Below are 14751 nucleotides of genomic sequence, written 5' to 3' on the forward strand. Positions count from 1 at the left end.
GCTTCACGTTCCCCAGCTGCTCAACTCAGGGCACCCAAGAGTCTCAGTCTGCCCCCTCCACCCCTGGAGCCCCACACTGGCACCCACGTAGGCCTGCCTCCATGGGGAACCTGTCACTCCTGGAGGCCTCTCCTCAGGGCCTTCTACTCCTTGTGCATTTGCATGTCCAGTTTTTACCTACTCACAGTGACAGACTAGCTGTGTTCTACAGTTTTACTTTACATCGCACCGTATGTGTTTTTCTGTTTTACTAGTCTTCTTTCTTGCTTTCAGGCTCCCATCTCCAATGCCCTTCTGGCCCTTGCAACAGCTTATCCGTGTTGATCACCTGTGTGTGTCCTTCCATGCCTTTCTCAAAGTTCAAACACATATGGACCAGAGGGAAGGGTTTTTGACGTGGTTAGCAGACACGGCATCTTACGACGTGAGAGCTCTGCCCCAAGCTTCTGTCTCGTGACACTACGTCATGGCTTTCCTGGAATAGCACGACATGAAGAGCCAATGAATTTTTTTAAATAAACCATGTATGTTAGCATAGTTTAAAACTTGATTTGCAGAAAAGTGGTAAAGCTAGTCCAGAGAGTTCCCTCACTCAGTTGCCCTTGGTTGTTCGTATCACACATTATCATGGCACGTGTTACAACTAAGAAACTCACCTGGGTACATGACTATTAGTTACACGCTAGACTTCATTCAGAGTTCACCAGTTTTTCCACAAATGCCCGTTCTCTGATCAGACTCTAACCCAGGACCCCACTTTGCATTCAGTCACCCTATTCCTTTGCCTCCGCTGATCTGTGATAGTTTCTCAGTCTTTCTTTATTGTTCCTGCATGACCTTGACAGTTTTGAGGAGTACTGGTCAGATATTCCTCAATTTGGGGTTGATGTGTTTTTCATGGTTAGACTGGGGTTACGGGTGTGGGCTAAGACTACCACAGGGTAAAGTGCCCTCCTCTTCCCGTCTCAGGGAGGCATGCTGTGGACTCGACTTATCGCTCTTGATATTGATCTTGATCACCTGGCCAACGTGGTGTTTGTCAGATTTCCCCACTATAAAGTTACTTCTTAATTTAAAAAACAAAACACTTTTGTAGGGTATCGGACGGACACGTGTCCCATTTGGGAGACCACCTCAGGGAAGATGTAGATGCCTGATCACGGCACTGTACACCTGAAGCTGAACAATAATGAATGCCAACTATAATTTTATATACGTATATATATATATATGTATGTATGTACTTAGAGACAGTGGAAATGTAATGGCTGTGTGCGATGTCAGAGGGATAGTGGATGGGGGGACGGGGGTCCACACAGTGTGAGGGATATAAATGATAAACGTCTAAGTATTACTTTGTCTTGTGCACCTGAAACTAATAAAAAAAATAAAAAATAATAAAAAACCACTTTTATTATCAGACTATCACGCACATAGAAAAACAGAGAGAGTAGTATAATGGAGCCTTAGTTGCCCTGTACCTAACTGTATATCGTTTGTCGTCTCGTGGCCCCAACACACACACACAGGCACACACACACACATTGGCACACATGCATGCGTGCATACACGTGTGCCCACGCACCCACACATACACATGTCATTTGGAAGCAATTCCCAGACACCTCATAACTTCATCTGTAGATATTTCAGTATGCATAGCTAAAAGATAAATACTCTTTAGTTTTTAACATAACCACAAAACCATTACCAGACCTAAAATATTAACATTTTATGACACATTAAAATCATCAAATAGCCATAGTGTTCAATTGTCCCTGATTATCTCTTATGTGTTTTTTATACAATATAGTGTATATTTGTGCCTTTTCGTACTAACCTTCCACAGTTTGGATGTGCCACAAATTATTGAACCACCCCTTCTAGGGTCAAGGTAGACATCAGGCTGCTTCTGGCATTTTTTGTTTTTGTTTTGTTTTCATTTGGTTTCTTGGGATTAGTCTCCTTCTTCTTATCCTTCTTTGTCTCCTTCTCCTCCTTCTCCTCCTCCTCCTCCCCTTCCCCTCCCCCTCTCTGCCCCCCCTTCTCCTTCTTCTCTATAGCACTACAGCCAATGCTACAAAAAGCACTCTTCTGAGAAGTCCTACAGCAAAGAAAACCAATTTGGCTTAACCCAGTGTTTTCCAAACATATGTGACTTTCCTTTTCCTCCAGCTTTTGTGACTCAAGGACCTGGTGTTCTGAGGGAACGTTTAGGGCACCTCAGGTTTACGACCCATCTCCCAAAGGCTCGGCTGTGCGGGCATACTCCTAGCTTGGCCCAAGGCTTCCCCACCTCATTCAGATGTCTTGTTTCATAGATTGTCCCACGGGATCCTGAGTGATCAGAGCCTGGACACCTTGCTGGGACATTTGCCCCGGCTCCACCAGCTGAAGCTACTGCAGTAAGACTGGTTTCCCCATTTCCCTGTGGCCTGAGGCTCTTGCATTGTAAAGCTATCCCCTCCCTTTTCTTCCCTCCTTACCTCATTTTATCTGGCACAACTGGGAGCTAGAGTCTACTTCCAGCTCCTCCCTCATACTTTATCAACCATGAGGGGAGTCATTTGACTCTTCTGCGCCGCAGTTTCCTCATCTGATAAATGGGATTAATATTCCCCAACACTTGCCCCAGAGATGAGATTCAAACAAGACAAGTTACTGTGACAGATGGGCTAGTGTACTTCTCCCCAACCACAGAAAGGTCACCTTCCCCTAGAAAGGGACTTTACAGATGTAGGTCATGTGTATGTCACACACCATTTTTTAAAGTTCACTATCTAGCTTCGTAAAGGGGGAATTTAGCAGCATCCCCCAAAGTATTTAAAATTCTATTTTCTAATTTCAATTCAGACTGGTTAGAATTTGAAAAGGATTTACTATAAATTTTCTTCTGAGGTGGGGGAAGTAGCTGCAGCTGGGGTGAAAAAATACAACAGGAAGTTAAATCATATCATTAATAACAGCGATATAAATACTAGGGGTAATGATCTCTGGAATACCTGAGAAGACTCACATCACATCTAGGACCTCGCTCATCCCTGAGTCCTATAAGGTGGGGGCGCAGGGAAGGAGACTGACACGCCAGAGGTAGGCAAGGATGGCAGCGCTCATGTCAACCTCCACGGCACCCATCCTGGTCCTACCCTGCTAGGAGAGAATGGGCCAGAAAGGGCTCCTTTGGACACAGAAGATGGTAGGTTACGATGAACAGGTGGGAAACCTCAGACCAGAGAGGGGCTTCTATATGCCCAAATCACACAGCATCAGCCCCCAACTCCTCATCTGTCTTTGGAACGAGGTGGCCAGCCTGACTTACGCTTTATCTTACTTAGTCCATAGTGCTTGTGCACTACTGGGGGCCAGGCACTGTTTGGGGTGCTGGAGATACAGCGTGGGAGAGAGGTATTGCCATTACTGGCATCTAGTGAGTAGAGGTCGGAGATGCTGCTAAGTCTCCTGCAGGGCGGCCCCCAATAACAATGAATTATCTAGCCCCAATCTCAATAGTGCTGAGGTCTATAAACTACTCTAAAGGTAGAAGTATCCCACTCCCTGTCAGCAAGACTGACCTGTTAAGTCTCTGCTTGAGGATGGAAACAATATAATAATAATAATAATAATAATAATAATAATAATAATAACAAGCCTGGATATCAGGCTAGGCAGCGCACACATTTGATGTAATTAAATCCTGATGACACCCTGGAAGGAAGGTATATCATGAGTTGTCCTGTTTTCCAGGTAAGGAAACTGAGGCTCAGAGAGCTTAAGTGACTTATCCAAGGACACACAGCCAGGAAGCAGAACTGGGGCTCAAACCCAAGTCTGCTTGATGCCAAGCCTCTATTAGTCTCTCTTGAATCCCTGCCTTCTTCCTTATTGCCATGCTGACCTGCCAGCCCTCCCTATCCTCGGGTTCTTTCCCCTCCAGCCTATCACAGTTCCTTGCCTACCGATCTTGCTTGGCTCTGACTTGCTGACTTAGGACCGTGCCCCTTTCCTTCTCAGGCTGAGCCAGATGAGACTGTCCATAAGGAGCCCCTTCCTGCTGGCTGACCTCTTCAGCCTGTGCCCACGAGTTCAAAAGGTGGATCTCAGGTGGGCATTGCCCTGGGGCAACCAGGGCTGGTCTTGGAGGGTTGCCTGAAGTCTGGTGGGTGTGAGGGGAAGGATGGAGGCAGTAGGACCCAAGTCAGAAGCTCAGCTTCTGGAGGAGGGGTGCTTGCCCCCCGGAGGCATCCTAAGGCTGTGGCCGAGGGTGGCTGATCCAGGTGCTGTCTGCTCCAGGTCCCTGCATCATGTGACCCTGTACTTCAGGTCTAACGAGAAGCAGAAAAGTGGGCGTCATGGGTAAGTCCCCTGGACCCGTGCCCTCCCTGGCAGACAGAGGGTATTGGGGATGAGTAGACCTGCCTCCTGAATGGCCAGAGCAGAAGACAGACAGCAGAGAAAGAACGTGCAGCACATTCCCCCAAAGGACCTGCAAGGAGACTTGTTTCCTCCAACATGAAGAGGCAGGCATCCAGAGAGAGCCAGGCTCTTGTCAAGGGCAAGGAAGGAGTCCACATCAGACTCAGGAACCTGTCCAAAAAAAAGGACTTCACAACCTGCCCAGCAAGCTTGGCACCTTGGGCGAGTTCCTCAACCTCTCCTGTTCTCAGCTTCTGCAGCTGGAGAAGGGAGACACCATGCTGCAGGGCATTGGCAAGGATTACACGAGGCAACATGTAAAGCATGCGTGTCACGGGTACTGACTCCTAGACCAGCGCTCTGTGGTTGCCCGGGCGAGAGGGGGGCAGGTATTGCACTAGAGGCGGGATAATGGGGCAGGTGAGCGACCTCTGAGTGCAAAGATGGCATTTCTGTTAACTCTTTGACGCCACTGGCTTGCTCGGAGCCCTGGGAGCAGACCCTTCTCCTCGCTGTGCCTCAGCATCGTCAGTTGTGGAATGAAAAATGGAAGAGCTAATATTTGTTGAACATCTGCAGGGCACCGATCTGACAGCCTTCTACATAGCACCTCCCATAAACCTCACAGCTGCGGTCAGACTGCACATCCCACGTCCTGAGGGATGCAGCTGGACTTGAACCCAGGCCATTCACAGTACTTCTAGCCCAGGGGTGGACAGACGTTTTCTGTAAAGGGTTAGATTGTAAATATTTGGGGTTTTACAGGCTCTATGGTTTCTATCGACTGACTTCACTGTTTTCGCTTGAAAGCAGCACAGAAAATACATAAAGGAATGTGTGTGGCTACGTGCCAGTGAAACTGTTGTTGTGGAAATGAGATTTGAATTTCATATAATGTTTGTGTCATGAACTGTTACTCTTCTTTTCATTTTTTTTTTCTCAACCATTTGAAAATGGGAAAATCATCCTTGGTTTACAAGCCATATAAAAATAGGTGGCTTTGGCTGGAGCTTTTGGACTTCTGTCCTAGCCGGCTAGTACCCTGACGTCTAGGACACCTTGGTAGTTTCTAAGTCAGTGGTTTCCAAAATGTAGGCCACAGACTTGGATGGGATGATTGTCAGGAGGCTGGGCAGCTAGGAGAGAAGTTCCACTTCATTGAATCCCTAGAGAGGTCATTATCCCTGTCTATTAAGGCCAAGAGGAAGTCTCAGCTGGATGTTGGCGTGTCTGTACCAGCTCTCTAACACTGGCGAAGCTCATTTTTTAGGAAAGAGAGCCCTTAGCAGGTGTCAATGTCTGGCTCAAATTTAATGGTGATATTTTGCTCTCATTTCATTTATTCTTATGTTTATGGTCTGTTTGTGGCATGCAATACCAGTTTCCCATTTGAGTGAGTGATACAGGGTTTTCTTTTACACTAAATGCATCAAATAAAATGACTAAGCTGATTTAAAAATAGGAAGTAAGTCATGGTATAAAAAGGAATTTAGAACTCTGGGGTGAATCATGAAGGAGAGTAATAGTGATACAAATTTGAAATAATGATTTTAGGAACTTTGTGATTTTAAGATTCTTTTTTTTTTTCAGTTGCTGGCTGGTCATAGGCTCTTCTTTTAACTTATTGTATCGTCTCATTTTAGGCCTTTCAAAGGCAGATTTACCACTACTTTTAATTTCAGGATCAGTAGCCCTCTGCAAAAGCAGACCTCACTCTATTCTCCTCCACCCGCCCCCCCCATGTCTGTTCATTAAAATGACCCCAAGAGCTACAGTTCTTGGACTTGAGCTCAAATCAGTCAGCCGGAGGGCCTTGCCCCTAGAGTTTCTGATTCAGGGCGTCTGGGCTGGGCTTCCAGAATTTGCGTGTCAGCAAGGTCCCACTTTCAGAACCACCTCCCAGAGGAGCATGTGGGTGCCACGTGGGATCTGCTGTGGGGGAGGTGGAAGTTGTAGGTGCTGGATAGTTCCAGAGAGTCCAAGCTTGGAAAGGCCTCACCACAGGGGCTGGGAGGCCACACCCAGGATGAGCCAGGGCAGAGCAGGTCTGAGTGGCTTAACACTCAGCCCTGGCTTGTTCCCTCTCCTCCAGCACGTTCACGGGCTGCGGCCTCAGCCAGGAGCATGTGGAGCCACTGTGCAAGGTGCTGAGAAAGTGTGAAGACCTCAACCACCTGGAGTAAGTTGGGGAGGAGGACGGAGCCCGGGAGCATGTGCCTGCGTGTCACTGGAGGGGTGTGTGTGTGTGTATGCGTGCTCTCAACACCTCTCAGGACCAGCTAACGGGATGCCCGAGACTCTGGGTCACATCCATAAGGTTTCCCTGTACCCATTTTATCCCTCCCACCCCCTCCTCCCGCCATAGTGGAGCTAGTTAAGCGCGTGCTCTTGATCTAATTGAGGAAGTCCTTCAAAAAGGGCCACAGGAGCCCGTTGGCCTCATGTTGATCAAGGCATTGGAGCTCTGCTACGTGATGGGGACTAAAATGAAGGATCCACTGATTTCTCTGGCAACTACTAAATGCCTCAGGCTTAAGGGGGATCCCAGAGCCAGCTGCGTGGGGACTCAGGCTCTTGTACAGTTGAGGAGCGGTATCTGTGTGGCTTGTCTTGGTGCCCAAATAGTGCAACCCTCACATGGGTAGAAAGATGATAATAATAGCTAACACCTATTGAGCACTTTCTCCACTGTTCTATGTGCTTTAGATATTCTTTTTATCCTTCTCACAAACCTATGTACTATTGTCCCCATTTTATAGGTGAGAGAGCTGCGCTCCAGAGAGATTAAGAACTTGCCAAAGTCACACAGCTACCGTGTTTCCCCAAAAAGAAGACCTGGCCGGACAATCAGCTCTATATTATAGTAAAATAAGACCTGGTCTTATATTAATTTTTGCTCCAAAAGACACATGAGAGCTGATTGTCTGGCTAGGTCTTATTTTCAGGGAAACACGGGAGTACAATGCAGAGTCTTTGTTCACAACCATTAGAAGTGCAGCTTAGGACCTTAAAGAAAGATGTGTACCAAAAAAAATTAAATTCCTGTTGTGCTATGGCCAAGAAAACAAATGTGACTGATGAAAATCATGTATTTTAAAGAAAGAGGAATAAGCAATGTGCCTTTGAGATTTTGTTTTTTCATTGTCGAGGGTACTTTTTCTTATTTTAAAGATTATTAAATGGCTTCATGAGACAAACTAAGTTTTACAGTTTCTTAGGAAAAGGCAAAATAAACAAGCCTCAAAAGTGTCATAATCGGGGACGAAATGAGTTCAAAGATACAGAACGAAAATCAGATATTCCAGGGCACACTGGTCATAGTGTCTCTGAAACTGTAGCTAAAACCATAAAATGCCCCAATGAAGGGAAACAAGAAAGTATTCAAGTGCAATTTCCGATATTGCATTCCCAAATTAAAAGAAGAAATCTGTTGGGGAAGTGCATCCTCCAAACATTTTTTCCCCCTGAATTTACTCTTGTTCAAAAATGGCAGCTCCCAACTGATCCAGGCCAAGGGCATGGTAAAAGCTAATTGGTTTTTCCCCAACTCCTGAAAGCCTGCTGGAGTCCTGGGAATGGTCCGCAGATACTGAGGGGGAAGATGAGAACTGGTTAACCGTGGTGCTGGTGAGGGGAATGGTGATGGGAACACGGGAGCTGTAGTGTGGTGGTGTTGGTGGTGGAGAGTCTCGTGGTGTTGGAGATGGTGGTGGTTGTGGTGATGGTGGTGTTGGGATGGAAGCGATGCTGACTGGAGGAGGTGAGAACGGGTGATAAAGAGAGTGCTGTGTGGGTAGAGTAGCAGTGATGGTGGCTGAAGGTAAGGCACAGGTTGCGGGGGCACATCTGACCATCAGCACCCTCCTCTTACCTCTTGCAGCCTCTCCGCCAACCAGCTGGGTGATGACGGGCTCAGGTGCCTCCTAGAATGTCTGCCTCAGGTGCCCATCTCTGGTTTGCTTGAGTAAGTGATGAGCAGTCTCAAGGACAGCAAGGAGGAAGAGTCCTCTGAGCCAAGAGCATGAATTTTGAGGGATCCCTAGAGAACCCCAGAGGACAAGGAGAGGGGAGGGGAAAGGGGTAATTCTTCCCCTGACATCCTCCCCTGCCTTGGGTCCTTTCCTCCTTCCCTCGTTGCCCATCTTGGAAAGAGTCCCCACCAGACACCCAGGACAGGCTGCGACTAAAGCTTGGTAACTCAAGCTGACTCTGAGCAAGGAGCAACAGCTCATCCCTAACCAGCTGGTGTGGGATCTTAGCTGTCCTGGCTCCTGGTCCAGCCGGTCCCTGAAGCTCCTTTGACCAAGGCTACGGGACACAGTTTTGGAATGTCCTCATAACAGGGAGGGTCCCTAGGAAGTCATCCACACTCTCACCAATCTCCCCAGTGACCCGGGAGACAGGTGGCTAGAACTAGGATGGCCATTGCTAGGCAACTGAGCTTTGTGCTCTGTATGGGGCTGCCACCCTGACCCCATCAGTGCGCTGTCACACAGCTTGCAGGGACTCTGGGTCTGGAACCTGTCCTGACCGTGTGGTGACAGCACCCCCCTGGCCTCTCTCAGGACCTCAGTGTCTCCACCTGGAGAATGGACACTCGGACATTGAGAACTCTCCTCCCGGAGATGAGAACTGGAGGGGAGGAGACAAAGGGGGCTGGGCAGGGCTCCACGGAGGTGCTGACCCCCATGGCCCCATCCCGAACCTCATTTCTCTTCTAGTCTGAGTCACAACAACATCTCTCAGGAAAGTGTCCTGTGCCTGGTGGAGAGTCTCCCCTCCTGCCCACGTGTCCGGGAGGCCTCGGTGAAGTAAGGATCTTGGTGCCACTTGCTGATGGTGGGGGAAGTCTGTGTGACTTGGGACAACCTTTGAGTCTCCAGGGTTCACTGAATGTGGGATCACAGTTTCCATCCTCGCAGCCCTCATGCCATGGGGACCAGGGAGATCACAGGGTGGGGAAGGCCAGGCTTCAGGGTCCCCACAGAATGAGTTGGATCAGCAAGGGCCTCTCCTTCCATGGCTTCCCCCACCCCTTGTCCCTGCGTCAGTCTCATTACCTCCTGTGTGTGTGATGACGGGCTCAGGTGCCCTGTGCCCCCTGAAATCTGGGTCCTGAGGACACTGGTAAAGCTCTGGCATCCTCACACCCCTCTCTCTGCAGCCTGGGCTCCCAGCAGAGCTTCAGGATTCACTTCTCCCAACAGGAAGAGGCCGGGAAAACACTGAGGTAATTCCTGTCTAGGGTAAGGGGAAAATGGAGGGGAGGGGAGAGCGGAGGCTGACCCCGTGGCAGCTCCATGCCTGCTTTTTCACTGGGCCCTCTCCTCCTTCTCACACCCTGTTTCATGCTCACTGCCCAGGTTTGCCTCCTCATCACCTTCCCCAAATCCCCACTCCTCTAGTCCTTGGGCCCGGCCTTCATATTGTATTTGTGCCTCTTAGCCATGTCTTAACTATAAATCTGGATGCTTCTGAGTATCATAGTTAAGAGCTTGGACTGTGGAGCCACCTGGGGGTAAATCCCAACTCTACCACTTACCAGCTGTGTGACTTTGGACAAGTGACTTAACCTCTCTGTTTCAGTTCCTCATCTGTTGTTGTGAGAATTAAATGAGTTAACATGTATAAAGTGCTTGGAAAGGGCCTGGTTCATTTGAGCGCTATATCAGCTGTTGTTGTTGTTGTTCTTGTTCTTGTTCTTGTTACTATTACACCCGGGGAGCCTGGGGCTCTGTCTCCCTCTTTCTCAACCTCACCGCTACTGCCTTGAGTCAGCTCCTTTACATGTCTTACTTTAGCTGTGACTGTGGCCTCCAAATTGGCCCACTGCCTCTTGCCAGGCCTTTTCCCATCCATTCACCCCACAGCACCCAGAGGGATCTTACTGACACTCATACATCTGACTATGCCACGCCACCGCTCTAAGTCCTTCAGGATCAAGTTCAGATTCCTTAGCCTGGTCTTCTCCCTCAGTTACCTCCTACCACGTCTTTCCTCACCCCACACACCATACACACACACACACGCACACACATACACACACACATACACACACACACCCCACATCGCATACATACACACACACCATCTACCTCCCCCCCAACACACACACACCCACACCACACATCGCATACATACACACATATATTCAGCCACAAGGGGCCTTTGCTCCTTGTTCACCGAGCACGTACTGTCTGATAAAGCTGCCCTGCCCCACTGGGCACTCAGCCTGACTTCTCTTCCCTGCTTTTCTGAGATGAAATGTTCCCCGCAATCCTTTAAGACCCAGCTCAAATATCAGCCCCTCCTGGAGAATGCCAGTGGCCCCTCTGTCCGTTAGAATAAACCGCGCATGGTGTTGTGCTGGGCCCTCATCTCTGCCCGTCTGTGAGGCAGTGGCCTGGGGCCTGTCTGCTGGCCACACAGGGTTGTACACCTGGAGGGCAAGGCCAAAGGGACAACCCTAGGCCCTCCTCCCTCCAAGGGAGCCTGGAATAAAGTGGTGCTAGAGACTAGGGGAGTGGTTATGGGTTTGGGGTCTGGAGTCAGGCTGAGCTGGATTGAAACCCAACTCTACCCTTACTTCTGACCAGCTCTGTTCCCTCGCCCATAAATGACACTGTTGGAATTAAAAGAGATACTGAATGTAAGGCAGGCACGCCTGCTTGCTCACCCTGTTCCCATAGATCCTGCAGAAAACTGGGAGGAACAGGACAGTAGCCTTCACAGGCCTCACCCAGGCTCTGCTTTTTACCCTCTACCCTCAGGCTGAGTGAGTGCAGCTTCAAGCCAGAGCATGTGTGCAGACTGGCCACCGGCCTGAGCCAGGCCCAGCCACTGAAGCAGCTGACGTGAGTGACAGGGCCCCCCATGGGGACAGCTGAGGGCTGGGGGCTCACTGCCAGAGCCACTGCGGTAACCTCCCTCTGTCCCCAGGCTGACTCAGTGCTGCTTGGGCCTGGAAGGCCTGACCGTCCTCCTGAGTCTGGTGAGATGGCCAGAGGGGCTGCTCAGTCTCAGGTAGTCTCTTCCTCCGTGCCCCTGGGTGGAGGCCATGGCATGAATGAGGGCAGGGGCGGGCACTGGAGAATGGGTCTCCCCAGGGTCATGAACCTGACCATTTCCTGCACCCAGAATCCCAACACCTGGCCCTAGAGCCGACTCTGCCCATTTGTCCCAGAGAACCCCTCAGGCACACAGAGAAGCCGCCCTCTCCAGGGTGACGTTTATGCTTGGGGATTAAGGGGAAAAAAACTCCAAAGGACACCCAGCTAAGGTCAAAAATAACATATAACAAATATCACATTTGTATGTTCACTATGACCATTTTAAAAATTGCAAAAAAAAAAGAAGATACCATCACCTAGGTTTGACAATGGTTCACATTTTTTCCAAATTTGCTTCACTTGTTTATTTTGGCCGAAGTGTTTTAAAGTAAGTTACAGATCTCATGAAATATCATTCAAATATTTCACCATGAATCTTTACAAAATAAGGACATTTTCTACATATCACAGTTGAATTAGGACACCTACGGAAATCATAGCAGTTCCTCGGTGTCATGCATTACCCAGTCCAATCTGAAATGTCCCATTGTCCCCCAACGGGACAGCTGGCATATTGGATCTGGGATGCAGTGAAGGTCCACAATGCCGTGGGCTGGCGACAGCTCTTAGGACCCTTAATCCGTGTCATACCCCACTTCCCTCTTTCATATCAGTGACCTGTAGATTATCGCACTTTCCGGCTCTGTCTGGTCGCTTCCTCTTCATGTCATTGAGCTTATTCCTCTAACCGTGGACTTTCCTGCAATTACAGATTAGATCAAAAGGCGCACTGAGGTTCAGTGACATATTTGAGACAAAAAAACTGACTTCGTGTCCAGTGATGGTCACTTTTCATCGTAGCCTATGATGAGGCACATAAAGTCTGCTCGTTCCCCAAAATAACATTGTTTAAAAATTGTGGTATAATACACATAACATAACATTTACCATGTTAACCCTTTTTAAAATGTACAGGTCAGTAATGTTACATGCATACATATTGTTGTACAACCACAACTGTTTTCTTCTTGCAAAACTGAAACTGTCCTCATTAAATAAGAACTCCCCATTCCCCCTGCCCGCCAACCTCTGGTAACCACCATTCTGCTCTCTGTCCCTAGGAATTTGACTGCTCGAGGTACCTCACCAAGTAGAATTATACAGTGTTTGTCTTTGTGTGACTGGCTTATTTCACTTAGCATAATGTCCTCAGGGTTCAGCCATGGTGTAGCCACGTGCTTGATTCCTTCATATGGATGAATAATATGTCATTGTGTGGACAGACCACATCTTGCTTATTCGTTTATCTGTTGATAACCAGACACTGGGTTGCTTCCACTTTGGGGCTGTTATGAACATAGATGTACACATATCTTTTTGTATCTCTGCTTTCAATTCTTTGGGGAATATACTCAGAATTGCTAGATCACTCAAAATAACATTTTAAAATAAAACTTTTCTTACTCTTAAAATAATACATATTAGTTATAGAAATTTGTGGAAAGTCCATAAGAGCATAAAAAGAAAATAGTACTTTGAAAAAAGATCGCTATAACTTGAAAAGCAGGAATATTTTAAACAACTCTCTTTTTTCCTGCTTCTAATTAATGCACGCACATTGTGGAAAGTTCAGAAAACACTGAAAACTAACAGATAAATAAAATAAAAATCGTTCTTGAGAATTCCACCATCTAAACAGCTACCATTAACATTTAATGTATTTTCCTCCCACACCCCCACCTCTCTCTCTCTCTCTCTCTCTCTCTCTCTCTCTCTCTCTCTCTCTCTCTCTCTCTCTCTCTCTCCATATGGGTTTTTTCCCCTCTCCATATATACTTTTCCTTTCCTTCCAATACAAAATTGGGATCATGTTTTATACATAGTTTGATTTCCTTATCTTTGCAATGTAACATAATGGGGAACTTTTTTAAATCTAAAAATACTATTTTAAAAGATAACATTTTCTGTTTGGATTGTTACAATAACTGTTGGAATATAAATGTTAATTTCCTGTTTTATGCTTATGCCTAGTTGTATAATTTTATCGTTTTAAAATAAGCAAAACCCAAAAGCCTCTAGGACTCCCTTGGCACCCTCCCCCTGCTCACCCAGGGAGAGCTTTATCTGTATCTGCTTCTGTGACAGGGTGGAGGAGCCGTGGGTGGGCAGAGCTGGGGTGCTCGCCTTGCTAGGAGTCTGTGCCCAGGCCTCAGGCAATGTCACCGAAATAAGGTGAGTCCAGGGAGGAGGCTCCCTCAGAATTCATCTTTTCATGACCATTGGGACCTTTCCTCATCTGAACGTCACTCTCTTGTCCTGTGGAGTAACAGCTGTGTCACTAGTGAGTTTTCTGGGTCCCCAGGATGGCAGGAGCTCCCAGGGCATATATGAGGGGCTATATAGCCTTGTTTGAACTCGTGTAGTAGTCCAGCTGCAGTGCCAGAGAGAGGAAGGCAGCCTCAGATTCAAGACAAAGGGCTGTTGGATCCCAGGTGGACACGACTAGGATTTCACACTGGTTTCCTGGAAGTGGCCCCTGGACTTCAGTAACACACATTGTGGCTCTGTGACCAGAGGTGACAGAATGATGTGGAGTAGCTAAGAGCAGAGGCTTTGGGGTCCCACTGACCTATATCCTGATCCCCACTGGATCTGGGAGCTCAGAGTCAGTAGCCCAGGCAGCCTTGATACCGTTCAGCCTACACAGGAAAGCTGCCATGGGCCTCAAGCTGGCCACCCCTTCCCTCCTCAGCATCTCTGAGACCCAGCAGCAGCTCTGCAGCCAGCTGGAATTTCCCTGTCAGGAGAACCCAGAGGCTGTGGCCCTCAGGTGAGACCCAGTACCCGGGGCCCCAGAGGAATGGCTGGTGATGGATTAGTGGGGAAGAGAAAAGGGGGACACTTCTGCTTCTGACCAGTATTTCTCATGCCCCTGCTCAGAGTCCTCTGATGTCCAAAGTCTCCACACGAGGTCTGGCTCAACCTGCCTCTCCGTGCTATCCATCCCCACCCCAGGTCCCCACCAGCTTTTAGTTCATCAAACACCATCTTGATCTCTGTGACCTCAGGGCCTTTATACAGGCTGTTCCCTGCCCAGAATGTTTTCTCCTCCCTTCCTTTCTTCCTCCTTCTTCACCTGGAGAAGGCCCCCTCATCCTTCAGGTCTCGGCTTAAATGCCACCACCATGGGAAGGCCCCTCTGAACCCCAGACTTAGTCAAGTCCTCCCATTATCCACTCTTATAGATGCCTGGATCCACAGCACCTCTGATCCATACAGCCCATGTTTG

The 14751-nt window shown here is 48.2% G+C and overlaps 1 protein-coding gene across 1 annotated transcript in view; it reads left to right on the forward strand.

Moving 5' to 3' along the window:
- Positions 1 to 14751, forward strand: part of NLRC5 (NLR family CARD domain containing 5) — a 52241-nt gene that overhangs the window by 24641 nt on the left and 12849 nt on the right. The window contains 11 exon segments of the mRNA XM_081032293.1: positions 2322 to 2405; positions 4012 to 4101; positions 4291 to 4353; positions 6506 to 6592; positions 8294 to 8377; positions 9135 to 9224; positions 9578 to 9643; positions 11184 to 11267; positions 11353 to 11436; positions 13608 to 13694; positions 14215 to 14292. Coding sequence (XP_080888419.1) covers positions 2322 to 2405; positions 4012 to 4101; positions 4291 to 4353; positions 6506 to 6592; positions 8294 to 8377; positions 9135 to 9224; positions 9578 to 9643; positions 11184 to 11267; positions 11353 to 11436; positions 13608 to 13694; positions 14215 to 14292 — 897 coding nt within the window.

The sequence above is a fragment of the Rhinolophus hipposideros genome (assembly GCF_964194185.1).
Source record: "Rhinolophus hipposideros genome assembly, chromosome: 21".
Classification (NCBI taxonomy): Eukaryota; Metazoa; Chordata; class Mammalia; order Chiroptera; family Rhinolophidae; genus Rhinolophus; species Rhinolophus hipposideros.